The 27618-nt window shown below is 46.7% G+C and overlaps 5 protein-coding genes and 1 long non-coding RNA gene across 8 annotated transcripts; 3 read left to right on the top strand and 3 right to left on the bottom strand.

Annotated features, from left to right (window-relative positions):
* Positions 1-371: 371 nt before the first annotated feature.
* LOC120676403 lies at positions 372-1497 on the bottom strand. The gene is made up of 3 exons (XR_005675801.1): positions 1378-1497; positions 804-1006; positions 372-575 (listed from the first exon to the last, which is right to left on the bottom strand). It is a non-coding gene; the product is annotated as an uncharacterized LOC120676403 (long non-coding RNA).
* Positions 1498-8640: 7143 nt separating this feature from the next.
* LOC120676230 (phosphatidylinositol 4-kinase gamma 1-like) lies at positions 8641-10265 on the top strand. Its single transcript, XM_039957461.1, has one exon. The coding sequence runs from the start codon at positions 8701-8703 to the stop codon at positions 10036-10038; it is 1338 nt and encodes a 445-aa protein (XP_039813395.1). The 5' UTR covers positions 8641-8700; the 3' UTR covers positions 10039-10265.
* Positions 10266-11320: 1055 nt separating this feature from the next.
* On the top strand, positions 11321-15119 carry LOC120675594. 3 transcript variants are annotated; one of them, XM_039956793.1, is made up of 6 exons: positions 11321-11582; positions 11689-11832; positions 13018-13273; positions 13879-13956; positions 14568-14669; positions 14809-15119. In XM_039956793.1, exons 1-6 carry the CDS (start codon positions 11505-11507, stop codon positions 14847-14849), a joined length of 699 nt encoding a protein of 232 aa, XP_039812727.1. In that variant the 5' UTR covers positions 11321-11504; the 3' UTR covers positions 14850-15119. The 3 variants fall into 3 exon arrangements, with proteins under 3 accessions (XP_039812727.1, XP_039812728.1, XP_039812726.1); XM_039956792.1 differs by having other exon boundaries at positions 11322-11582; positions 14568-14746; positions 14886-15119; XM_039956794.1 differs by lacking the exon at positions 14809-15119 and having other exon boundaries at positions 13879-13982; positions 14568-14706.
* A 1936-nt stretch (positions 15120-17055) lies between these two features.
* Positions 17056-19369, bottom strand: LOC120672707 (BSD domain-containing protein C22A12.14c-like). Its single transcript, XM_039953246.1, has one exon. The coding sequence runs from the start codon at positions 19332-19334 to the stop codon at positions 17484-17486; it is 1851 nt and encodes a 616-aa protein (XP_039809180.1). The 5' UTR covers positions 19335-19369; the 3' UTR covers positions 17056-17483.
* A 102-nt stretch (positions 19370-19471) lies between these two features.
* LOC120672708 lies at positions 19472-22970 on the top strand. The gene is made up of 8 exons (XM_039953247.1): positions 19472-19639; positions 19745-19811; positions 19920-19977; positions 20102-20160; positions 21132-21361; positions 21473-21506; positions 21584-21712; positions 22443-22970. Exons 1-8 carry the CDS (start codon positions 19601-19603, stop codon positions 22616-22618), a joined length of 792 nt encoding a protein of 263 aa, XP_039809181.1. The 5' UTR covers positions 19472-19600; the 3' UTR covers positions 22619-22970.
* A 625-nt stretch (positions 22971-23595) lies between these two features.
* LOC120672709 (ubiquitin-conjugating enzyme E2 20-like) lies at positions 23596-24814 on the bottom strand. The gene is made up of 3 exons (XM_039953248.1): positions 24255-24814; positions 24089-24148; positions 23596-23986 (listed from the first exon to the last, which is right to left on the bottom strand). Exons 1-3 carry the CDS (start codon positions 24700-24702, stop codon positions 23943-23945), a joined length of 552 nt encoding a protein of 183 aa, XP_039809182.1. The 5' UTR covers positions 24703-24814; the 3' UTR covers positions 23596-23942.
* Between the last annotated feature and the right edge of the window lie 2804 nt (positions 24815-27618).

A 27618-nucleotide genomic window follows, 5' to 3' on the forward strand; every position in this document is an offset into this window, starting at 1 on the left:
AAATTTACATATAAGGACCAATATGGATATACCGATGTAGAGTTGTAGACCATCCCTGAATTTTACTAATAAGCACCAATAAATTTACTGATAAGCGCCAATACATCTATACTGACGTAGACAATCTCTGATAACGATAATAGTGACTTAAGAAGGTTGGTGTCTTATCAACGGCTTATCTTAGCGAGAATACATACAACTCAAAAAAATAATCCAGGCAGGGGTTGTACCAGTAGGAATGTTCTTAGAGCTACAGCTAGAGCATGGTTCCCTACACCTTTCTTGAAATGTGTTATGGACTCCACAAATTGGCTTACTAACACAAAGCTCTCTCACGGCTTCAAAAAACACACATATAGTCCTCACACGCGGAAGGGAAGATTTGCCGAATTAATTTAAATACTTACACAACAAAAACAAGTTATGGCATGCATAGGCAACCACAAACGTAATAGAAGAAAACACAAAAGTACAATAATTTTATGGTACCTTTGCGTGCCACTAAGATAAGAAAATGGAATAATTGATGGTACAGGTGAGGTATGTATGTTGATGGACACTTCAGACTTTCAGCTCTGCAAACAAAATGAACAATCCAGAGAATTCATATGAGCATTCAGTTTTGTATTCTTTTAAGTGGTGAAGAAAATATGAATATTAAGTCTGCAGTCACCAAGCACCAACATTATGTTTTTAACTGAAGTCCAGTTCTAGCACACATAACTGAAGTCTCCAATCTGAGACCACCACACACAATGGGTACTTTTTGTAAACTACAGTCCAATATGAAAGCGCATGCTCACCTGAAAAGAGATTCTTTGCTACCTGATCAAAATTCATTGTATAATCCTTTCTTTTACTATCATTTCCAGATAGAATTCTTGAAGCAAGGTGGGAGTAAAGAATGAATAACAATCTGATTTCAAATGTTTTGATTACTCTCTCCGGTCAATATTTATTGACGTTCTTGCTGCTACTTTTGATTGTCTGGTCAAGCTTTGGTGACCTGCAGTATTTCATAGCAAGTTTTAGCAAGGATAATTGGATACCTATTTGACTATGCAGCAGAATTAGTATTTCACAACAAGATTCAGCATGGATACCTAATAACTATGCAGCAGAATTTGTATCCATGGCTACCCATTTTAATATGTTGACATTCTCTCAAACAGTACTTATTCATTAGTGCCCAAACAGTCTGATATGTGCATGTGTTGCTATTTGACTACGTAACAGATCAAAATTTCTACCATTAATCAAGGGGACGCGATTCTTATCTATTGCACGATCTGCCATGCCAAAATTTAATTAGAAGATCACAGTTACAAGGAGTAAATTATTCCCAAATCGACAAGCATATGTAAAACAGTAACACACCTTAAATGAAAATTGAGACACGGGGTTGAGCTTCTCCGTCAGCAGGGCTGATGACGAAGTCCAGGATTAGCATGTCCTCGCAGGGGGCTGACAGTTAGTGTTGCGACAGATGATGAGAGCTTTGCGGTTTGCGCTGCACGCCTGCGCTATGCTAGTCCGCTACTTGCCGGGGTGGCCCGTGACCATGCCTCGGCGACGGCATCCCCTGCACGCAGCTAAGGGAGTGGCGGACTCATGGATTGGCTGGCCGACTTTTTATTCTCCTCTCGCACTTCCGGTGCCTTGGCGTCCCTCCTGATGCAACGAGTGAGGATCGGAGGGTGTGGAGGGTAAACGAGTAGTGTGGCCGCGGGGTGTTCCGCGAGCCTCAGTGTGCCCTCGAGATGCCGCCGATTGAGGAGTGGTGCTGCGCAACAGCGCAGGCGAGATGCGCGGTGGCGGCTTCCATTTGTGCGGCGATGCCGGCGCGACTGCAGCGGCGCGGCCGGGATTAGGCGCGGGGGCGGATCGAGGTGAATGTAGGGCCGTGCGGCGGGATGGCCCGGCGGGGCGACAGTGGAGTCGCGATGGCATCAGAGAGGGCACGAAGGTAGGGCTGGCGAGCGGACGGGCGTGGATAGGCCAGGCGGGCAGGAAACCAGCAGGGGGAGGCGATGATCGCACGGGGGGGGGGGGTGAGATTCCTAGTTGGCAGAGCCACCACGGGAGAGAGAGCTAAGGTCGCACAAGTTTTTTTCTCCCAATCATTCTTTTTAGTAGTAGAGATAGAGATAGAGATGATGTTAAGCTAACGTCATATATTTAAAAATGGAAGGATATGTTCTTGCATATTAGTGCTAAACTCGCAAATATCGTGCCACGTCCTTTTACAAAGTTGCACGTGTAGGAAATGTTTCAAGAGGTATTAGGGAAACATTTTTCTAAAAAATAAATAGCCATAATATTTTTAAATGGATTTGAAATCGTAGTTCATGAAAAACCCTGCTAGTCTTGGGTTCGAGTGTAATATCATGGGTTGTCTTGGGTTCCCTCGAACCTATCTTGCCTCTTCTGGCCTGTTGGATTGCTACTCTTGATTTCTCTTGTGGTGGTGTTTAGTTGCATGACTCTGATGCCGCGACGGAACCTAGGGCCTCATGTGTGCTGCAGCCACATGATTGAGCCACTAGGAGCGCGCTGGTGCCAAGGTATGTTTGACGTAACTCACTGCGATTCCCTTTTATGCAACCTTACTAGTGTCCTATCTGTTGATCCTTCCTCGAGGGTATAGAGCTAACAAGGTGTTAGTCACGAGAGAACGGTTACGGGGTACGGACCATATGCATCATCAACTCATGCATGTGTGCATCATGCTTATGCATCTCATACATGCATACATCGAGAGCATTGTCATCCTTGCATCATGGTGTATGCATCATTGAACCAGCATCATGGCAAATGCATCATATGACATGCACCGTTTCATTCGCATGGAGAAGTCCATTACTGCATTGCATTGGTCCTGCAATCATCCCTCTCAAGAGTCCATTATTATCGTGGTTATTGAGCATATGCATCATGAGTTTGAACATTCTGTCACTATCCCTAAGCATAGTGGCATTGCATGGGCATAAACAAGCATGTTTTGCAATTAGCATCGTGCAACAAATTCAGATAGCAAAAACCTGAGCAAGGATGTTCCAAAAACTCCTCTTAAGGCAATCGTTAGTACTATCTTCCTCTGCTATCCATAAATCTTAAAATAACTCTCATCGAGAGCTGCAAACATTCAACACTAAAGGATGTTCTTATCTCGGCTCTGCGAGAACTTGACCACTTTGTCTCATCGTCATTGATTATTCTTTTACCTTTTCTTTCTGGACCTGGAAATCGTGCATGGCGTGCTTGTACAATCTAGTTGAAGTGCCGTGCAAGAATCGAGTTCGGATGTCTTCTTGAATGCGCCGTCGTCATTAAGAGGTGGTAGACAAGTGATCTTGTTGAAGATGTTGGGATGATCGAGCTACTTATGCCATTACTGTTGAAGCAAGAGGACCTGCAATAATTGAAGTTGGACAAGTTGCCAGTTGGGCAAAGGAAATTGTGGTAGATATCGTGTTTCTTGCACTTCGCTTTTTAATCACTCTTTAGGTTCTCAAATCCTTATCTGAAACGGCTCCTACCATCAATAGTGACCTTCTCGCTCCTGCCATCAACTTTGATCTTCTCTGGAATAAGTGTTTTCTACCGCATTTGAGGATTAGTTTGCTCCTCTCTCCTTGGAAGTCTTTCGTTCTGAATCTCGGGACGAGATTCTTTTAAGGGGGTGAGGCTGTAACACCCCGGTGTTAATTTTGTGCTTCATTTGCTAATCATGATCCTAATTTGGTCATTAAAGTTAATTAGGCACGCATAGTGTTCATCAACTTAGCTTTGTTCGATCTTGTTTTTCTCCCTAATCCGAGCTCCAAATCAACCTTCGCCCAAAACAAAAGTTGTAGACCTTCTCTTCCTCTGCAACTTTAATTTTGGCCGAATTTCGAGTTTCTATATGAAATTTTGAGTTTTGGCTGGTCAAATCGAGTCCAAAAATTGGTCAAAATCAGTCACTCTTACTCCCTGTTCTCCCCTGTGCTGCCCATACCGCGACCGACAGCCCGCCGGCGACTCCACGCATCGCCGCGCCGGTGATCCTCGCTCTCCGTTCGGGCGTCCTTATCCTCTTCCCGAGGCCGCGTTGCCCGTTCCCGACTCTTCTCAAGCTCGTCTCCTCGCCACCACCTCTGTGCGCTCGCTGGCCGCCTGCTCTGCACGCCGCGCGTGTCCCGCGCAGCCGCGCGCCATCCGCCTGCCTGCGCCCACGCCTGCGTCGCTGGCGCACGCCACGCGGTGCTCGCCCTGCCTTCCAGTGCTGAGCCATGGTCGCCGCGGCCACGGGCCGAGCTCGCCACCGCCGCACGCCATGGTCGCCGCCGCGGGCAGCTCGCCGCGGAGCCCCCTCATCCGTGCCCCACCACCCAAATCGAGCACGCCACCACCCTCCACTCCATCTCCAGAAGCTCACGCACCCCCACCATCGCTGTCCTCTCCTGCCGGAGCGCCGCCGTTGCCGAGCAGACCCGCCGGCGGCCGCCGGCCGCCGCGGTTAGGCAGCCTCCGGGCACCTCCTCGCGCTCCAAACCCAGCTACAGGTTCGCGCCGACCTCCTCTTCCTTTTCCCCCAGGGGGCCCTCGCCGCCGGCGAGCCTCCTTGCCGGAATCTGGCCGGCCGCCGCCCCTACACGCCTCCTCTGTTTTAACTCCGGCCAGGGGTCTTTTCGCAGAGAAACAAAAAGTTCTAGGGGGTAAGTAAAAGATCCAGGGACCAAGCACAAAATACTTTAAATCTAAGGGCCTATATGCAATATGACCTCGATTTTCTTTATTTCTTTCTAGTTTAATTGCTGCAAACTTTAAAAATGCATAGTAAATAGTAGGAAAATGCTAAAAATGCAAAACAAATTTTGTTAGATTCATCTTTTTATGCTCTATAAGATAGAACCATGAAATGTGTTGTTTGACAACTTTTTCTGTGCAGTTTTATTTATGCTAGATAAATGATTTTGTAGATTGTTAATTGCCTAAATAAAGTTAGGAGCATGAGAAAAATGTAAAACTTGTTGGGTTAGCTTTGTTTTGCCATGTAGAACTTAAGAAAAATATTTAACATGCTGGTTGTTTAATGTTTCTGTGATGTATTGGTTTAATCATGGTTAATGCTTGTTTTACTTGTTTATTTAATATTTGTAGTTCTGGTTGTTCAAAAATTATGAAATTTGTGCAGTAGCTTACTCCTTGTATTCCTAGTTCACTGTAAAAATTTCAGATCCAAACTCTATGTGCATGTTTGTAAATCTATTTTTATTCTGCTTGTATTGCTAAGACCAAAATAAATACTTTATGTTATCAACAAATGTTGGCAAATTGTTTTTACACTCCCTATCTTTATATTAGCATGCTATTTAATTTGTGCTATCAGATTCTTGCTGCATGTCAAGTTTTTACATTTATATGGTTCCTAGATATAGTTTTTCTTTTGTTATTGCTAAGAAATGTCTTCCCGCATAGATAATTGCGGCAACTTGTTTTGTTCATGTGCTAACCTTGTGAAATCATTTAGAACTAGTATGTTGGTGGTTTTTATAAAACTTACTTATGTTGGCTTGTTAGCTAAATAAAGTCTTTAGTTGCTCTCTCGTGCTTTGCCTACCATACTTGATGTTCCTTGCTATCTTTCTATGAAAGATTTGAGTAGTATCTAATTAAACACTTTTTGGTGCTTAAATCGGTGTGGTGTGACTCGGTTTATCTTGTATGCCTTTTAAATGCATCGTGTGTTGTTTTCTTTACATTCATGCATTTGCATCGTTGCATATCATATAGGTACGCTAGATGCATGACGCGTGGAACTAAAGGATAAAGTTGGAGCCGAACCCGAAGATGATGTTTGGTTGACATATCCAGAAGATGGATGGATGGATCCTGATGTGCATGACCGAAGGCAGATGCTCGCCAAGCGAGTATCATCTAACTAACACTGACCTTGTGTCAAATCCCAGGCAAGCCCCGGAGCATAACCCTAATTTAAGTATTCAATGTTTAATTAAGTAATTGTGCATTTACGTTCTAGGAGTTGTATGGAAATCTAGTATGCATGTTCTCCCTAGGTACCCGAGGGTCAATACTAGTATGCAGATGTCGATAGAAATGCTCTGCTAAGTAGGATCTCGGTAGAAGTTGAGTGATTCCTGTCGCTCGCGAGATTTAAGATCTTGTTGCTTGTGGCAATGTGGTTTGAGAGTGAATCAATGAGGAAAACGAAATGGAGACCGGGCGGAGATGAAATGGGTTCTGGATATAAAATGGATGGAATTTAGCCTCCGCCTGTGTCGATTGAGGACCGTACCGTTGTTGGCATTGTTGATTGAGGATTGAACAGTACTAACGACATGCCGGAAGTAGGATGTAGTCGAAACCGGTAAGCTGTGTACCGCTTTACAACGATAGTTTGAATTCCGACCTGCTATGCTGGGCGTGGGAGTTGGCGGGTGTTGGATAGGATGCCGCCTTCGGGTTCTCTGGGAGTTCACCGGGAGGGGCCCATCACCTGGGTTTTAGCAGGCGTGGTTCGGATGTCGTGGTAATGATGGAAACAGTTGACGCGCGTGGCCCGATGAGGCTTACATGTGTCGTGTTGGTTAGGTCCACCTTGCAAGGTTAAATCGGATCGATTCGCCGTGACTCGCGGATATGAGAGCCTTGGTCACTGTGTCACATCGTAGTAAAGAAGTGAAAATAAGAAGAGAAATGTGATGAGATATGTTTGTGGTACTCTGTAAAGATTAATGTGATCAACCATGCTTGCTTAGATGTCAGGCAAATCTAGTTGGGGCTTGATAAATTTAAATTGAACTAAAATATTGAAAGTAAGGATCCAGTATTAGTAACTTTTCAGCAAAACAAACTCCAGAGCCAAAAAGCCATGCATGTCTAGATAATGGGCTAAGTATACCCTTAGTCGGGTAAGCCTTGCTGAGTATTAGTATACTCAGGGTTTGTTGTTATTCTGTTTTCAGGTATTTATTGTTGGTGGAAGCTGACCAGGATTCACGTCGGTGGGCTCGATGTGACATCCTCCCGACTTCGTAGATCTCGTGGTTTTCAAACTGAACTTTCTTTCTAAATTTCCGCTGCACTTTTAACTCTGATAATTTTTATTTAAACTTAATTGTAATACTTTGCTTTGTAAACTTAATTTTGAGAAACTTTTGTTTGCATGTAATCATCTGTGCTCGCCTTCGGGTGAGACTTCCGGTGTTTTCGATCCTTAACCCAGTATGCTGCCAGATTACACCGTTTTAAGTGCGCAGTGGCTTGATTAATACTTAAAATAATAGTTAGAGCATTTAAGCCGGTTTAATTTGGGCGGTTCTGTCACAGTCTACTCAAAAAGAAAATGGCAGCAACAAAACAGAAATCAACGTCAAATGGCTTTGTTGAATGTGGGCTGTTTACTACCCATGCGACCATGCGGGCTGTAAATGGGCTGACAGCCACGCACTCTGGGCCTCTCTGGCACATTCGTACGCGAGACCTGAAGCAACGAGCAATTGCTGCAGCGATCAACATTTCAAGATCAAGCGATCATTGATCAACCTTCCTTCAAAAAAGAAAAAAAACGGATCATTGGTCAACTGATTTCTTCATGCGAATCGCCCGAGCAAACCGAAGGAACTGGAACGGAAAGCCTACCTCCCGTCTCCCCCCACGAAGCTCGGCTCGCCAGTCGCCACATGCACGGCCCTCCTCGCGAGGAACGGGCCAGCGGCTGGGCATGCGCGGCGCGGCGCTCGGGCGTGGCCATGCACGGCCGTGGCGGAGGGGCGAGGCGAGGGGGCCCTCCCGTCTCCCCCCACGAAGCTCGGCTCGCCAGTCGCCACATGCACGGCCCTCCTCGCGAGGAACGGGCCAGCGGCTGGGCATGCGCGGCGCGGCGCTCGGGCGTGGCCATGCACGGCCGTGGCGGAGGGGCGAGGCGAGGGGGCCGGCCAAATTTAGCCTCCTGGCGGAGCGGCGACGGAGGCCACCGCCGCGTCCGATCTATATCTACACCGGGGCTCCTCCCCGGTTGCAAAAATAGACAGTCGTCGCTGCTGCTCCTCCGATCTTCTTCCCTCTTCTCCTTCCTTTCCTTCCTCCCAGCCGCGCGCGCGGAGGGAAGGGAAAGAAGAGATTAGAAGGACGCGGGACGGAGAAGAACACAGCCACATTATTGGCTCGTCCGTATCTAAACTAGGAAAAAAAACCAAAAGGAGGGTCGGCTGGTGGGCGGGCGGCGGCGCGCGGTGGGCGGAGGCCGGCCGGCCGCCGGGGGGGAGCAGCACGCGCCCTTGGATCTCCCTGCCTTCGATCATCTCTGCTCGATCGGTTCTCGAGACCACGCCCGGGCCACAATTGAAGTCTTGCATTGCACGCCGCCGAGCCTCGATCCATGCCTGAGCCCGCCCCTGCCGCCGCCGCCGTGCTGCCGCCGACGTTGTCGCTGGGCTGCTGCGACGGCTGCTGCTGACTGATCGCTCTGGATGTAGCTAGGTACCTCTCCACTGACATGCTGTTCTAACTTCTAACAAGCCAAAAACACAAGCGAAGGTATGGGTGTCAACTCACGATCTTGTTGCTGTGTGTGGATTGTGTGATCTGATCTCGTGGCCTTGTATGCGTGCATGGAAAATGCGAGGCAGCTAGCCGCCCGGCGCCACCGGCCGGCACTGGCGCCGGAGGCAACCACAGCTCGTTAGCCAGCCCATGATGGCAATCGCGGTCGGCCACTTCCACAACGTCGACCCCCCCGACGTGCGGGGCCGGCACTGCCGCCTCCACTCCGTCGCGCAGCTCGACAGCCCGCTGCTCGGCAGGGACCACCGGGAGCACGGCGACGCCGCCGCCGGAGCGGGCCACACCGGCCTGTCCCCGCGGCGCCGGAGCCAGTCCTCCCCGTGCTTCACGACCGTCGCGCCCGCCGGCGCGGAGCACGCGGACCGCTCGGAGGGCAAGGTGCAGCGCGTGGAGATCGTCGCGGGCCGCCACGCCCGCGGCGTGCGCGAGCTCATCGCGGAGGCCGCGGCCGCCATCGCGTCGGGGACGCGGCTTGTCCCCGCGCAGAGCGGCCTCGGCGGGGCGCTGCTGCTCACCGGCAGCCGCGACGGCGAGCACGTCGCCGTCATCAAGCAGCTCGACGACACCGCGGCCGGGAACGGCGGGTACGAGAGCCAGGCCGTGCTGCGGGAAGTCGCCGCCTTCCTCCTCGACCACGACGGCTTCGCCAGCGTGGAGCCAACCGCGCTGATCAAGATCTCGCGCGGCCCCGGGATGCCGGCGACCATGGCGTCGATCCAGCGCTTCGTGGCGCACGAGTACGACGCCGGCGAGCTGGGCCCGTCGCGGTTCTCGGTGGCGTCCGTGCACCGCGTCGGCATCCTCGACGTCCGCCTCCTCAACATCGACCGGCACGCGGGCAACATCCTCGTCAAGAACCCGCCGAGGAGCAGCCGCAGCGCGTCCGCGCCGCCGCCGCCGCTCGACCTTGTGCCGATCGACCACGGCCTCTGCCTGCCGGAGCAGCTGGACGACCCGTACTTCGAGTGGCTGCACTGGCCGCAGGCCTCGCTGCCCTTCTCCGACGACGAGCTGGCGTACGTCGCGTCGCTGGACCCGTTCAAGGACGCCGAGACGCTCCGCGCCCAGCTGCCGTCCCTCAAGGAGCCCGCCATCCGGATCCTCACCCTCTGCACCATCTTCCTGAAGCGCGCGGCCGCGGCGGGGCTCTGCCTCGCCGACATCGGCGACATGATGACCCGCGAGTTCATGGCGCAGGAGGAGGGGCTGAGCACCCTCGAGGCGCTGTGCAGGCAGGCCCACGACTCCGTCGTCCTCCCGTGCCCTCCACCCGACGGCGACGGCGTCGACGAGGGCGCGGCCTCCTCCGGCGGGCGGAAGCACGTGTCGTTCGGCGACCTGAGCTCCGCGGAGTGGGCGGCGTTCCTCGAGACGTTCGAGCAGCTGCTGGCGGCGGCGCTCGAGGCCAAGAAGCGCGCTGCACTACTGCCGCCGCCGCCGCCGCCGACGACGACGACCTCACCCTGATCGAAGGCAGCTGACCGCACCGTACTACTAGTCTACTAGCACCGAGCTTGTACGCGCACGCACTAGCTACCGTGTCTCTGGAAGCCTTTGCGTCTGCGTAGGGTACGACGAGGAGGCCGTGTAAAAGAGGAGACGATCCAGAGCTTGTACGGTGGCATGCTGTTGGGAGCAGCCCTGGAACACCCTTCACAGAGACGCTGACGTGTCGAGCAATGCAACAACGACTCTTCCCCAGGCAGGCGTGTTTTTCTTTTAAAGTTTTAAACCATTATCTATACACGTACGGGAAGTACCGCGAAAATGTATCTAGCGTAGTTCGATTTGTGTGGAATCCCCCCCCCCCCCCCCCCCACACACATTTACGGTCGCACAGAATAAAAACCCGTGCTTTTCGACGGGGTTACTTTAGAAAGGACATAGAAATGTAAAATTACCTTTTGAAATATATGGAGGGAGATACTGATGGAGTCTACAAGGAAGAAACTTTAGAAGTAGCTTTGTGCTTGATGCTAGAAGGGTTTGCGACTTGATAAAGCAAGACTGTGCGTGCACAATTCAAGGCCTTTCTCCCCCATTTGCACTTCTTATAACAATCCTCTTCTCTGTTATTTTTCTTAATTGCATCATCGGTTGGCCCGTCGGTCCCACACATTTGCTTTCAAATTCGGATTATCTGTTCAATTAAATGAGTTTTGAGGGAACCCCGCAATCACACCCAAACAAATAAGACCTGCACCCCTAGCACGTGGTTGGACAGATTTTGCTTAAGAATTCTTTAGATTAAAATAAGAACCAAGCAAATGCTCTTTTTCCTAAGTCTTTATAAGTTTATGAAAATTATTACTCCCCGCGTTTAAAAATTAGGACGTCTTAGTTTTATCCCAAATCAAACCTTTCAAATTTTGTCCGACATCATTGAAATCTACTTTAACATCTATAATACCAGAATAGAATACTGTATACATTCATGGTGGATGTAATGTAATGTTGTAGATGCTGGCGCATTTATTTTCCTATAACCTAGTTCAATTTTCTAAAACGTTGAATTATGGCAAACTTAAATGTCTTATATTTTGATATAGAGAGGAATTATATTTTTAAATTAGAAAGACTGAAAGAGGCATCCTGATCGATCGGGTGGATGCTCAGGGTGGCAAGGAAAGATACGAGTTTTCGTGAATCTCATCCTTCTTTTTTTTGTTTGCCTTTCCTTTCGGATCAATTGTAGGCCCAGAACACGTATGAGTCGAGCCCAGCCCACGAGCAAAACCCACGCTCCGTCCTCTTCTGAGTTCTGCCCCATTTCCCGTTGCCTCCGCCGCCCACCGGCGATCTCGCCGCCGCGACGCTCCGCTGCCAGGGCCGCCAGTCGCCTAACATCCGTGCGTCCCCAATTTTACCTCTCCCTTTCTTGTTCTACAGCGCCGACACCCTGTCCGGCGGGCGCCACCTCGCGTCCGGTCGCTATGCCTGCCTCGGCGTCTCCTCCAGTCGAGCCTGCGGCGCCGCCGCCTGGGCCTCCTCCGGCTTCCCCCGACCCTACGGTTCGCCACGCTGCTTCGCTCTTCTAATTCCGATGCTTGTGGACGCCTGATTTATTCTGCTTTATCTTCCCCTTCTGGCGTGTTTGACTGGGGATGGATGATCCAGGGGTCCGAGGCAGAGGTGGAGGCGGCGGGCGGCTCGTACTCGAAGCGTTCGGCGGTCGGGACGGTGAACTGGGGTACGGCCACCCTCGTTGGGGTCTTCGCGGGGCTACTCTACGGCGGGAGCAAGGAGGCCTCCGCCTCTGTCGTAAGTGGCTACTGTACTCTAGTCTCCCTGCCGCTCTTGCTTTTACAGCTGTGTGTGCTAGCTCGCGATTGATGGAATGATAAAGTGGAAGCATGTTGCTGTAACGAACCTGGGAATTCAACATAGAAACGCCCGGGCGGGTCAGTTGCAATGCATTCATTCACCTAACGGCATTGGGGAAAAATTATTAGAGCATCTCCAACAGTCTCCATTTCCTTAATAATCTGTCAATATTGGGAAAAGATATGCTACAACAGTTCCTCAATATCTCTCTCTTTCCCCAATAATTATTGGTTGTCCCAATATTTCATCTCAACTCCCCTCAAATAAAGGGAGAATAATAGCTCTCGCAATATGTTATGTATTAGGATGAGATTATTGGGTAAATGTAAAATTCTCCCCCAGTAATTCATGAAAGTGGTAATGGGATATCCCAATAATATATTATTGGGAGATGTTTATTGGGGGACTGCTGGAGATGCTCTAAGGTCAATTGTTGTAGAAAACACAACATACAAGTCAAGTACTAGGCTACTAGCCAATTGTTTCAGAGGCTTGAACTATTTCCGTCTTCTAAAAGGAGTGTACCAGCCAATGCTTCTCCGCATTGAAATCATACATGGTTACATCAATTGTAGATTTTATAATTATCTCCTTCATTGTAGATTTTCTAGCAATCGACTAGGATTGGTTAACAAAAGTTGTACAACAGAGAAGGCTTGTTCAGGCAAATTAAAGATAAATTCAACTGATGAAGCCAATTAAAAGGCAGGGAAGATACCAAAAGACAAGCCCAAGAGGGGGGAAAATATGCATGGCTGAGAGTAGTTCTTGAGCTATAGCATATTTCCTCATGCACAAGACTTGGCTTTGAGAGCTAGAAAGAGATGTCTAAAGGGCATTGCTGCCGGTTGGCTCCGTCACTGTTCCTAGACTGTAACAGGGTCATATGGTCTCCCATTTCTTAGTTGGTTCGACTTGAATAATGTAGGATCCAAATAAGTGGAAATAACATCAACAGTTCAGTACCTCCAGAATTTTGATAGATACAATACAACCTTACTTCTGTCTCTACTTTAAGTCCGGAAAATATTCCTATTTGTTCTTTCTTCCCAGTTTTGGGAGCATTCTTTAGGGGATAAATGTCTTCTCTGACAACAATGCATGTATCATATATTGTCACAGAGCAAGGATGCAGAGGTGATGCTGAAGATGGGAAGTACCCCGGACAAGCGTGAACAGTATAGATTGATGAGAGATGCAATGGAGAAAAGGTTCATCCGGGTTGCCAAAGGCTCACTAGTCGGTGGTGCTCGACTTGGGATGTTTACTGCGACTTTCTTTGGCATACAGAACCTTCTTATTGATACTCGTGGGGTTCACGATATCTTCAATATTGCTGGAGCTGGCTCTGCTACTGCAGCTGCTTTTGGGCTTATATGTATGCCTCTCACCATATTCAGCCTTGGGCTGTATTATGTGATCAGACTTGGTTAAAGAATTGAGGATCTTAGTTACATAAAGACACATTGCCCATAGTTCAGAACTTCAGATTTAACATCGTATGATTTGGAGTAAGCTTATGAAATATGTAAAATTTCAAAAGTAATATCAATTATGTTAAAAATGTACAATCGAATAAAAAGTAGCATATTATTGATACTTAATCCTTTTTTATTTATTACAAGATTCCTGATGTAGTCTCATGTCAAATCCTCGGTCTATTTTATTTGTCTTATTATGTTTCTGCTTTTGGAGGCCTTCTATTGCTAGCTAATGCCTAGCTTGGAATAGACATTGCAATATAGTTTTAATTTAGTTTGTGACTACGAAGACATTTATTTTTTATAAAATATTAGTTAAACCGAGTAAGAAGTTCATAAAAATTGGCCTCTGTAGTCTGTATTATCTCAGTGATTATTTGTATCGGCGAGCATAAATGAATAATCTTATTGTGTTATCTGTATTTACTTCACTCTACCATGCAATAATCAGTACTAATTTGGGATGGTATATTCAGTGGAACTGATATTTGTGCATCTTCAGTGCCAGGTTCAATGATGTGGCGCGCAAGGAATGTATTGGTTGGATCTGCTCTTGGTGCTGGAATCTGCTTTCCCCTTGGTATTTTCATCTCATCATGAACTCAAGCACGTCTCTGCACTCTGCACTAATTTTTTTTGTCAGCTTACTTCCTTAACAATGAGCCTGATGATGGAATATTCATAGATGTCCTAGCCACCTAGTGCTCTGTGACAGTGATAGAACGCATCGAACCCTGCTAATGAAATGATTGCATTGGCATCCATGGTGACTGCCTCACTCCACATTTCAGAAAACCCTTAATGTACTTAAATTCCATTTTGATCTGTTAGCTGAACGCTAGTCAACCTTTAGTATGTGATTTCAGTTCTTCAGCTCAGCCTACTGGTGTGGCAATTAGGCACTACTTCCTCAACATGTGGACATTTGTGTGATGTGCCCATCTCCCAATAGACCAATACCCTTTTCATCTGGCACCAAATAACTGTTTCTTTATTATAGAAGATGTTAGAATGTTCAAGAATTGAAAATATTGTTTATATTGGAAATGCATGCATACAGTAGGAGAGCCAGTTGCACAAACTTTGTTTTGTAGGACCGGGTTTTTACTGACTACATGGTCGCTGTACATTGCTTTAACCCAGCAAAATCTGTTGCTAGTTTCCAATGGTTGTTTGCCCATTCATCCACAGGTTGGGTACAGTTGAAGCTCACCGAAAAGGCCAACCTTGAGATTGCTAATTCGAAACCGTCATCTGATTTGACGGAGGGTAAAGGAAATCAAAGCCGTGTTGGTGCTGCTATTGAGCGACTTGAGGGTAGTCTGAAGAAGTGAGATTTACACATTGATGGCCCTTTTATCTTCGTTTTGGTTCCATAATTTGAAACCGTCATCTGATTTGACGGAGGGTAAAGGAAATCAAAGCCGTGTTGGTGCTGCTATTGAGCGACTTGAGGGTAGTCTGAAGAAGTGAGATTTACACATTGATGGCCCTTTTATCTTCGTTTTGGTTCCATAAATGTAGCAGTTAAAAGAACAGGGCTGCACCGACTATTGCTGTCTTTCTTATGTTATCAAATTTGATGTAGAATAGGACTTGCCTGGCCTGCGTTGCTCTGCGTTCAATTTCATTTCGTAAAGTTTGCAGTCGTTATAGCACTGGTAATTTGTATCTCACACAAGTTTAATGTTCGTAGTAACCGGTCGGAACAGATCGGGAAATGCAAAATATGATATTTTTTTTTACTTTATTCAAAAGCTGGAAAATATATTCGTTTGTACTGAAACGGTATCAACACGTACCGTGAATCTTAACATCAAATGTGGAGCTAAGATAAGGAGATATTTTGTAACTAGCAACTTCGTCATACATAATTGTCACAACGAGAATTGATTGCATAAATCCACGCAACAGTTCAGGCTATCAGCAGTTGGCAGACAAGCATGCAAAGGAAAGCATAACAGTCGACACTGAAACACTGATATCTCGCATTCTGACTTCCAAGATTTGGTCATTACAAGATTCTTGAATAACAACGTAATTCAACCAACGATGTCCAGAAATCTAACGAACTGTATCTTGTAATTCATGTGCTCCAGAAACCATACAGGACTCCTAGTTTGCTGGGGGCTGTTGTCGGCCATCTGGTATTGCAAAAAGAACAATGGGTTTGGACGGCCGAATAATGGAACATCGCATCGGTAGTACCCTTTCCTTTCAAGCTGTATGATCTCTCCCTGTTTGAGGTTCCTCATGTTTGGGTCTCCAAGAGCCGAAGTTTCTCGCCGTGTGCAAGGATTAACAAATTTAACAAAGTCATCATCCCTTTCCAACTGCAAGGAAGCCAGAAAGTAGGATTTAACATAAAAGTAGATGATACTAACCATAGAATAAATAGCATAAATGGACTGATGAAAGAGATTGTTCATTCAAGAAACCTTCGCTCCACCCGATGGCTTTTCTAACATCATGCACCATGACATAAAATACTGAATGAAATTTGAGCAAATTGCCAACTTCACTAAAAGAGTTTAAGATTTCTGAGTACTGTATACCATTCAGTTCAAAACAAATATTGAGCTGTTGAGGAAAGAGTTCAGCACTTGGGCTTGTTCTTCAACAAACAAAATAATCAACTAGATACAGGTAAGAGATACCATATTGAGTTTTATGACCATTCAGTTCATAACAAATGGGAGACAGACGATGCGGAACGACAGAACGAGAGAGGAAACCCTCAAACCTCCTTCAGATTTTGTAGATTTCCACTTCGCCACCTATACATGGTGGCCTGTTTTAAAAGCGGATAGTCTTTTTAATACACCAAAAAAAAAAGAGAGGCTGTTGCTCGTCCTATATTAGTCCGAATCCATGCATTGTATTTGAAGCAAATTCAGAACGAAGTTGCTGGTTTTGCTAAATCTCTGACCAAATTGCCAATAATTTCAGCCAACAGATTCCAAATCAATGGGCGCAGAAAAGGGAAAGTGAAAAGGAATTACTATAGCCTACCCAAAGGTCAGTCTAGCTGCCTTTGATTTTGTTTGATTTCTGGCATCAGTACATTACGGTGCGCCGCAAATTGTTAGCACCATAAACTTAACAGGGTTTTATCGTTTCCCATGGCCAAATGGAAATGAAATTACTCTTCCGAATTGCATATAAACATATAATAGATGCAAGTCACTCGTTCAACTCACCCTAAAATCTAATGGAATCTTACAGAGTTCAATCAACTGGAAAGCTAGATAACCATAGAACAGTAACATAACTGGAGATTCCAATGACTCGATCGTTTCCAGTTGCCAATTAAAAAGTTCATTTTATGAATCATTTATATTTTTTGGAGCGGACAACCACAGCGAGGTGCTTGTTTCATGGATAGAGAGATTTATGAATCACATATCAATATAACAGAAACTACATATACTACCTTGCCACAAGGAAATATACAGATCACTAATACAACTAACTACAAAATCTCTACAGTTTTAAAGAGATACAGGAAGGTAGATAGCCATAGAACAGGAAAAAGGATTTTTATCAAAATAAACCATATTCCGTGATGGCCTTCAGCGCAAACACTTTTAAGTTGAGAAGAAGCCAACCAAAGGACCTGCATGACAATCTGGGAACTTCATGGGTTAATACTGTTGAGTAAGCACACAGAAACTACATATCCACCTCCACAATATTCTTAATGAACTACAGTCCCACTGGATGAATAGTTTCGTAATTTAAATGTTTATACTATGCGAATCTATGAGTACACTTATGCAAATGATCTGAATGTGTCATATTCAAACACAAAAGTGTGTCATATTCAAACACAAAAGTGGTACATTCGACTAGCAACAAATGGATACTAAGTGGAAGCAAAGTACCAGCACTAACAAAAACACTACAATTCTATCAAGTTCTTGCTAGGGGGCTAATCAAACATACAGTCCCCGCCGAATTTGAATCACTGGTGTACCATCACAATATTAACATCATATGCCAATCCATCTAGCGTGGCACCATGCAGATCCAATTCATGCTTAAAAGTGGCAAAACTATGAAAGTTTGGCCATCAAATCACTCAATCCAGGATTGCTCAGGTTCTTCCTACTCATCAACATCCCAACTTAGGTCCTCTTCATCTTCCATGGAAGTAAGACGTTTTCGGAGATCCTCTACTTTGTTAGCAGAGCTTGACTGTGCGCTGGACCCTCTCTTCTCATCTTGGTCGACATCCTCAATCTCCTCCCAGCTAAGGTCTTCCTCCTGCACTGATGGTCGAGACACCACTGAAAAATCACTCTCCTTAGATGAGTCACCAGCATCAGTCTTCTCTTCCTGTCCCACTCCATCGCTCAATTTTGATGTCAATGTTTCAACACTGGATTCACCAATACCATCCATTGCTGCTGCCTCCTTATCTTTTGTTGAATCATTTTCAACCGCTGCTTCTTGTTTCCCACTGCCCTCTGTTTCATGGTTAACAGGCTCCTCTTTCTTATCTACCATGGAGTTTGTGCCTTGTTTGTGATCACTGGAATTTGTCTCTTCTTCATCGTCATCATCGACATCCCAACTGAGCTCTTCATCCTCCTCCTTCGACATCGCCCTGCTCACGAGTTTAGTGCGGACATCCTCAGCCTGCCTGAGCTTATCGACTGCAAAGAAATACCGGGACCAGAATGTCTCATAATCCACAACTGACGGCACAAGCCTCTCCACAAAGCTCTCTAATCCAGGGCTTTCTCGGAGCACTCCCTCTATCTGCTCCCTCATCTCGTCAATTGAGAACGAGTTATTCCATCTGGCAAAGCCCTCCGAGTCCTCAGGCTCCTCGGTGAACGTGGCGGGATCAGCCCGCAGTGCCAAGACCTGAGCCTCGAACCTGGTATACTTCTTGGATGGCAGGGAGGCACGCCAGGAAGCCCCAGAAGCAGAGGCGTCAGAGGGACGGGGAGCACCGTCACCATCCTCGCCGTCAGCTTCGGCGGACCGGAGGGCCTCGTTGGCATGCGAGAGGAGGCCGGCGGCGGCGGCACCGAGGTCGTCGACGGCCTGGCCGACGGACTCGAGCCTGTCGGAGGCGGCGGAGGCGCCGGCCTCCAGCGCGCCGGGAAGTGCTGAGGCGGCACGCGCGGCGGCGGCCCGGAGCGCGGCTGTCTCGAGGCGGAGCCCCGAGCCGAGGTCCTGGAGGTCGCGGCGGTAGCCTCCGAGCACCGTCTCCGACCGCGACGCGAACGTCTTCACCATGCCCTCGAAGCTCCACCCACCATCTGGACCCTCCTCCCCATCCGCCGCCGGCGCTTCAGCATCAGCTCCCCGCTCTCCCTCTTCATCCTCCGTCCCGGCAGTAGCCCCCGGCTCGTTCCTCTGCGCTTCAATCTCCTCCGCGAGCGTCTTGATCAGGCCGCCGAAGCTCCACCCGCCGCCAGAACCCTCCCCCTCCTCCGATGTGACTGCCGCATCATCTTCGGCTCCCCGCTCGCGCTCCCCCTCCGCCGCGGTGGCTGCAATGGCCTCCTGCTCCTTCCGCTGCGCCTCGATCTCCTCCGCGAGCGTCTTGATCAGCCCTCCGAAGATCCACCCGCCGCCGGAGCCAGCCTCCCCCTCGGCCCCCCGCTGGGCCTCCTCCTTCTCCTCCTCATCCTCCGCGGCGGCCGACTCATTCACTCTCCGCTGCTCCTCGATCTCCTCCTTGAGCGTCTCGATGAGCCCACCGAAAATCCACCCCCCGCCCGACTGCTCGGCCGCCGGCTCCCGCTCGCCCTCCTCCTGCTCCTCCCCCTCCCGCTGCCCCTCGCCCTCCTCCTCGGCGGGCGCGGAGAAGACGGAGCTGAAGAAATTCATGGGCGCGCGCGCGGATCGGCGCTCGGATTTGGATCTGGGCGAGGACGAGGCGGCGGGAGCGGCGGTGGCGTCGGGGGACCAGCCGACGACGAGCAATTTTCGCCTAACCATATCTCCCTGCCACGTGATTTAATCATAGCTCTGTCCGTTACAATGACGAGTGGGACCGCGCGTGGGGCCCGGTCGCAGAGAGAGTAGGGGGCGGTGGCTGGCTAGTGGGGTTGGGCGCGATGCGATCTGGACCTGCCGACCGACCGGGTGTTTGAATTTTCCCCCAAATCTCTCTCCCACCTCCGCTCCGCTCTCCTCCACCCCACTACCGCCGCCTCTCGCTCGGACCTGCGTCTAGAAGCTTCTGGATCCTTCCCCAGGCGCGGATGGAGCGGAAGTTCTACGATAAGTACACCGCTCTCAAGGTACCGCTCGCCCGCTTCTTCCTTGCCGCGTTTCTCTGCCCCCGCCCGCGCTGGCTTGATGCTGCAGTTGCCTTTTTCCCGGTTGGATCCCTCGCCGCGTCGCAGAAGCGGAAGCTGCTGGACGAGGGGTTGGAGCGGAAGCGGGAGGCGGAGTTCAAGGAGCTTTACGATGGTAAGGCTAGGCCTCTGAATTTGGGTTGGGTTATGGGAGGGAGGGTTTTGGGAGAAACGGTTTCCTTTTCGCTTCATTTTGATATTGTTTCTCGTTCTGATGATGCAGCCATGAAGGATTGGGTCCGCGGCCTCGAAAACGATAAAGAGGAGCTCTTTGAGAAGCTGTAAGATGCGCCTGTTACTATTGAGTGTGGGTTAGGGTTTCCTTGTTTTGGGTGGAAATGGTACCTACACCGTTACTTATGTCCCTTCTCTGTCGTTTTATTTTTGCTAATTTGATGATTCCAGCGCGGACAAGGAGGATGAGCTCGAGAAGGCCCGCCAGGATTTCCTTGCAGACATTCGAGGTAAGAATCTCTTTTTAGTTGGACCTGTTTTAGCTCTTGGAATAGAAACGCTTATTAGTCTGGCACATGTATGGACTGAAACACATCTCTGGGACATGGAGGCAGTGATGCATCCTGGTTAAAATTACCTATGGATCAACACGTTCCGCACTGCTAGCGATTATCTTGGTTATGCTCTGCATCAGAAACATCTTGGTGTGCATTTCTAAATATCTGACTAATGATGAACGGTGCAAATACTACTGAAGCTTACATGTCGACTTGTCGAGTCTGATCAGCTTGGTTTCTTAAATAACCTTTCGTTCTCCTAGTCTTACTGTTTGCAACCATGTTTTGTTTTTCTTTATTTCTAGCTTGTCATGACAAGTAGCCATGAATTGAGTTAATCCTTTTCAGCTGATTCTCCTTGCTATGATGTACTTGTGAGCGGATTCTCCTTAATTTGATGTGTGTCACTGTCACCGTGGACACCGTAGGGCATCTAAGTTTGATGTGGGTCAACTTTACTGTTTCACATTACTGGATTGCTGGCTATAGCTAATTAGCATCAGATAAATTAAGAAAACTTTATTCTGTGCACATTTATTGGAATTGAACTATTTTGTATTGTTTGCAATATGGTCACACAACCGGTCAACTTTGCATTCATAATGTTTTGAATAGTGTTTGGCAGGTTGACCCATTGAAATGGTATCTATACTTGTGTTCATACACTTGTCCTTTTGCTATGCTGCAATCCTACATTAGTCCTGATGTGGTAATTTAGGTCATAGTTTGCACGCACCTGGTTAATAATCTGGACATGACTGTATAATTCATCACAATTTTTGAGATGGAGCAGTCCTTTGGCATCACCTTTACTTTTAATGTTGCCATAATGTTTCATTTTCCAATCCTTTTTATTAATTTGGTGTCAACGAAGTTGATTTTAGGTGCCACAGTTTACTTATTTCAATTTTTGTTTCTTACAGCAAAAGACAGTGAAATTCTGAGGCTTAAGCAGCTCTTGGATGAGAAGACCGAAAAAAACAATTCTACTGCTACTAAATCTATGGACCAAACACCTGAAGCTATCCATGACAATCCAACTCGAATATCGCCTAGAAGGAAGACACCACAATCAAACATCGAGGCAAAGAGGGTACAATTGAGTGAAAGTAATGTCATTCCTCACAGTAGCCTTGAGAAGGAATCTCAAGAGGTCAGTTGTCTATGGAAGCCCAACTAGTTCCTTGTAATATAAAAAAAATATTTGAGTTAGCTTGGTTTACTAATACTTTTTCTTGTGGCTTGAATTTATCTGGTCCTGCAGCCACAATGCTCTAGAAGATATACATGCATGACAGGTTAGTGAAAATATAAATGCTGTTACTACTTGGCTGCATGCCTTCAAATTATTTAACCAGTGTGTTTGTTGATTCAGGGAATGAGATAACCGAATGTCCCAGCGCTCATATGTTTCATTTGCTGCTTCAATCTTTAGCTCGCATGAAGCTCACAGTAGATGATGGAACAGAAAGATTTTCGGTTTCATTCTACCATGAAGCTACTGGTGCTTGCTCACCCGAATCTCATCTTGTTTTACTGCAGCTCAATTCTAGAATAGCACTAGCTGCTCTGCATTATATTTTGTATTGTCATGTTACTATCAGTATGTGATTTAGTATGTTACTTATTGTTGCCAGCGTAAATGTTCAGACTGTAATTATGCTGAGGAACCGGTGCTGCATCTTAAGCCTTAATAATATTTTTCTGAAACTGAATTAGATGATCAAATACAGATGATATTATCTTTGTTAAAAAAAACATAAGTTTTTGTTGCTTTGTTGTTTGGTCTTTCTTTCATATGGAATAACTTGCATACAGACCTTATTGGGTAACAAAAATGTGTAATAATTTCATGGTGGCTGTAAAACTGATGCTGGAGCGTGAATTATCGGACTAAATGCAATACTTACAAATCATCAGGATCTGAAATTTATAATACGGTGATATACAACTTATTTTTCAATGGTATACTCCAAGCATCTTCTGGAAATATTAGTGACAGATGAGGTGGAGGTGTAAGCCTTCTTGGTAAGTACTGATTTGTAGTTCAAGATGTTGGCCTCCATTAAAGAATGTAGAGTCAATACACCCTAAGATTACGACAGCTATCATGTTAACAAAGTAATATCTGTCTTATGGGTTTCATTTCATTCCAGGATGTTACTTTTACTCTCAAGTCATGTTGTGTAAATGAACTGATTATAATCCTTATGGAGTTGTTCAAATCGATGCAGGTTATAGTTTCACCCTCACATGGTTAGAGAAACCTGGTGAATGGTCATATAAGCTGTCTTCATTGGGCACCCTGGAAAGGATAGCCGTCAATTGGATGAAGCAAGACATAAGATTCAGCATGAACATGTGCCGTCTGTTCTTTGAGCGGATATCTAACATCATCACTAAAGGGTGACAGCATGCTGTTCACTAGAGCTATAGCTACTTCAGCTTGCCTCTGGATGTGTAAAACGAAGCTGCTGAACTTGAAGCTGCATGCCTCTGGATGTGTAAAAATGATCTCTGGATGTAAAAAGAAAAAAAATTGAAGTGCTATCTTGTGGCAGAACTGTTTTGCTGTCTGCCTGCTTTAATCGAGCTTACAAATACTAGTTCATAGGTGACAGTTGGTGCCATGGCATAGCCCTTCATTGGGTCACCAAATGTGACCGTCAGTTCATTGTTCAAGATGTTAATCACCTAATGTGACTTGGCAGGAAACTTGACTTTGGGATCTCCATATTATATTTAGCTGTTCCTTTTTGCCCTGGAACTGTCCCATAAATATTGCTCCCGTGGTCAATTTGAACATCTCCAGTTCAAATGGAACCGAGGCAATTTCAAAATATTTCCATGTCGTGATGTGGAAATGAAATTGTAGAATGATGTGAAATAACAGTGTAGGTTATACAAGAGCAGAAACTGTTAGATAGGGTGAGCGTACATTTTGGTGCTTTTTAGATCAAAACATTTTGGTGTTTTTCTTTTGCGAAGTTAATCTACCTTTTTTATGAAATTGATAAATAATATGTTACACCTGTTAAGGTTTGGAAGAAACAATATTATATATGCCCATACACATCTTTCATCACCGCTACTATAGAAAAATGAGTTTTTTGGATTTAAACCATTCTCAGAGTTGGACTTCGCTGAAATACCATCGTAGAAGTGTGCTTCGCTACTATGCCATTATGAAACTGTACGCCCACGCTACAATGCCATCGGACCCATCTAAAACAAATTCCTTCCCTCTCTACCCCTCCCACCAATCCTCACAGAGTTGGACTTCTACGATGGCATTCCAGCGAAAGCCCAACTCTAAGGATGATTTAAATCCAAAAAGCTCATAGAAAAATTGGCTTTGGATGCCATCCTGTTGGTGGACAGAGCCCATTTGCAATCTGAGCATTCTTGAGATCATGTTGATGCAGGTTCTGAGTATTTTTGAGATGGAATTGGTCGCCATCAAATCAAGATGTCATTCCCATCTCAGATTGAAACAACAAGAGGCGATAAAACAACTACTGTGAAAGTGAAACGAATCACTGCCCACTGAACATCCATAACTCAGAAAACAATTACAGACTCGCCACTCGCCAGGAAACCGAACCCCACCAAAGAATGCACCTAACCCCTTATCATCGAAGCGAGATCACTGCTTGCAGAGCTTCTCCATGCAACCCCACCCGCCCGCGAAGCCGCGGCATCGGCGCCGGACGTCTTTCTCGGGCCTCCTTCCTCTACGCGGCGGCCTTGTAGAGCTTCTCCACCATCTTTCTGAACTCTGAACAATCGAGGACGAGGAAAAAGCAAATGATTCAGAACAGGAACTCGATGTATTGTTCAACCCTTGACCCGATCCGCGGTGAGATGTCGAATTGCGTACCTTCCTGGTTCGCCCAGAGCGCCGCCGCCTGCGTGTTGAGCGGCGAGTCGTTGTTCGGCTCTGCACAGGAAGCGACCCACCAATCCATCCATCAGAACCAATAACGCAATCAGCAGTTCAGCACAAAGGGGTGGATGGATCTAGCAAATCGGCCGCGACTCGTTACCTCCGAGGAGGCTCTGGATGGAGAGCAGGATGGTGCGGACGTCGTAGGCCGAGGACCACTTGTCCTGGAGGATGTCGAGGCAGATGTTGCCGTGCGCGTCGACGTTGGGGTGGAAGCACGGCGTGTCGAACCGCACCTTGGGCGGCTTGTAGGGGTACTCGGCGGTGAAGGCGAGCGCGAGGCGGTAGGAGGTGCCCTCGTAGGCGGTGCCCGCCGACCCGGCGATGGTGCCCACCCAGTGGAAGATGTTGTCCCCCTCCGGGAACGCCGACACACCCGGGTCGCCGCCCATCATCAGCGCCATCAGCTCCGACTGCAGCCGCCGCACCACCGACTGGCCCTCCGCGGCCTTCCCGGCCCCCGCCGCCGCCGGCTTCGGCCCCGCCGCCGACGCCGAAGCCGCGGGGACGTTGCCGCTCTGCGACTCCTGGTTCTCTCCGCGGGCCATGGCTGGCGATCGGCCCGGGGTGCGCTTCCTCTCTCTCCCAGAGATTGGAGACGCGGAGAGGGAGAGAGATTGGAAGAGAGCGGAGGAGAGAGAGAGGGGTGGGGGAGAGGAGGCGGCGGTGGGGGAGCGGGATTTAAAGGCGATTGGGTGGGGATGCGAGTCTCTAGTGACCGTTGCGGGCAGCGGGCTGGCTGAGAGGCCGCGGCCGCCGACCTGGCTGGCTCCAACGGCTAGTTCGGGGGAGGGATCCCGGGCACACGACGTCGGCAGGGGGCGGTGGGTGGCTGACGAAGTGGGCTCGGGGGTGGCAGGTGGGTGGGCGGTGGACGGTGGTAGGCTGTTGACCTTGCTCGACGATCACAGCCGTGTCAAATCAAGGGCTCGGAATTGGAGGCCTAACGGTGGTACAGACAAATCTCCTGTCAGGACAGCACGTAGGATACATCATACAACATCTTTAAGGCAGTGTTTAGTTCCCGTGAGATGTAAACGCAAAATTTTTTTCGATACTAAATGAAGTTTATTTACAAAACTTTTTCACAGATGTGTTGTAAATCGCGAGACGAATCTAATGATGCTAATTAATCTATAATTAATCAATAATTAGCGGATGATTACTGTAGCATCACTGTTACAAATTATAGATTAAATAGGATCATTAGATTCGTCTCGCGATTTACAATCCATCTATGCAAAAATTTTTGTAAATAGACTTCATTTAGTACTTCAAATTAGCAAGATTCCTTTGCAAAATTTTGCGTTTTTGCGTTTATGGAATGGAGCCTAAATGAAATTGATTAGAGCAGGCTAGTAATATCGCCCGCTGGTCGGCTGAGAGCATCCACGTCAATGGTGGCGGGACCCGCCAGCAATTATTGCTGTCCTTGGTGCATTGGTGGTAGCAGTAGTGCTGCGGACATGCAACAAATCAGGAGTCTTTTCGCCGGCCGCGAGCAGGCGCGGAGCGGTCGCTCCATTCTCTCACCTTCTTTCACTCTCCTCCACATAGGATTTACTCAGCTCCCAACCAATTATTATATTTGCTCTTAGCCACCTCCAAAGGTACCGGCGATGTTATCAGCTAACGTGGATCCAAAAAATAAAAGAAAAGCTCAAAATGATTCTCTGCGCTTTTTTGTTACTTCATCCGCTCACTCAAAGATTGGAAAGTTGTGCCACCAGCTAGCGATGAGATACTCTCTAGCGTGAAATTTTTTACGGTTTTTCTCACCGCCACATCAGCCCAAGCCAGCAACATCGCCGGCCACGGGACAAGACCTTAGAGGGGTGTATTCGTAGATGGTACATGTGGTTCTACGCTGATAGGTTAATGTTAATATGATTTTATACTGATGTACCTGAACATAGCTGCCTCACCAACAAATTTAGAATCAATATCTAGAATACCCTTCCAAATATAATTTCATATTGTCATTTGACTCGCTCTATATAGCATTTAATTCTAAATGGTTCAGCTAGACGAAAACCACTTCCTTCTCTCCCTTCTTAAATTTGATGATACGGCATGTTAATTGACAAGAATGAAATCTCATTAAAAATAGCATGTCTTAATATTTTGATTATATGGCTTTTTAGTTACAAATCACATATTGTGTGGGAAGTTTTTATCACAAAATTTAATAATAGAGAAGTAAATGAGTCCACGCTTTACAAAATTTCATCCATGCCCAAATACCAAAACACCAAGCACCAACGCCCCTTCAGATCAATCTTACTATCCAGATAACTAGTTAGATTGCTAACTCGCCAAAGATGGACCATTTTACTGGTTCACTCAATCATGGTTTTTTTATATTAAGGAATGAGAGTGCTGGCTTATGTTGGACTCAATTAGGATGATCACTGCCTTATCAAAATCAAATCGTCAAACCAATTCACAACTCTTAGTTTGGATATGAGCCTTGCACGATCTATTATCAAAGTGGAGAACATTTATATACTCCCTTTGTTTCAAATTATAGGTCATTTGACTTTTTTTACCCCAAATTTGACCACTCGTCTTATTTAAAAATTTATGCAAAATATTATTTCTTTTGTTGTGGCTTACTTTATCAATACAAGTTCTTCAAGAATGACTTAAATTTGACTATATTTGCATATTTTTTTGAATAAGACGAGTGGTCAAACTTAGGGTAAAAAAGTCAAACGACATATAACTTGGAATGAAGAAAGTATATTCTAATTTCATTTCTTAGACATTTGTAGGCAAGTTCTTTAGTCATGAGAGTAGTCTATTTTTTTTAACCCAGCATAGTGAATTGTTGTCGAATTCGCGTTGTAGATAGTTTTACTCGTTATGTACATATAAATTTTTATCATCTGAACAAATAGATACAAATCCAAATAGACTACTCAGAAATCTGAACTTAGGGTGGGACTAACCAGAAGGGTTCAACTGGCTTTGGTTTCTGGGTTTGGTTTTTAGACCTAGCTAATTTACGACCGGCCGCATTTTAATCTTTCTTTAAGGCACACCTAAATTTAGAAAGTATTGATGTCACAAACATACATTTTTCCCTATTTTTAACCATATAAAGAGTTGCGTGCATCCATGGAATAAGTGTGAATGTGATAAAAAATGATTGAATCATCTTCAAATGCTTATATTTCCTAAATCATATGTCAGATTTAGGATCTTAGCACCATTATAATTTTTAGATTTTTATGAACAAAACAAAACTAATTTGTACATAGTGTGAAGGTATATTTTAAATGGACACAGAATTGCCTATACCAAACTATAAATACAATAATAAACCAAATAAAATACCTAGATTATTCAACAAAATTACCTACATCTGTAACACAAAATACATTGACTCGTTCCACTTAATTATCCGGTCATCTTATAATACCTTCGTATCACTAGTGCGCTCTTCACATCACGGACATTGT

Source organism: Panicum virgatum, chromosome 5N (assembly GCF_016808335.1).
Source record: "Panicum virgatum strain AP13 chromosome 5N, P.virgatum_v5, whole genome shotgun sequence".
Lineage (NCBI taxonomy): Eukaryota > Viridiplantae > Streptophyta > Magnoliopsida > Poales > Poaceae > Panicum > Panicum virgatum.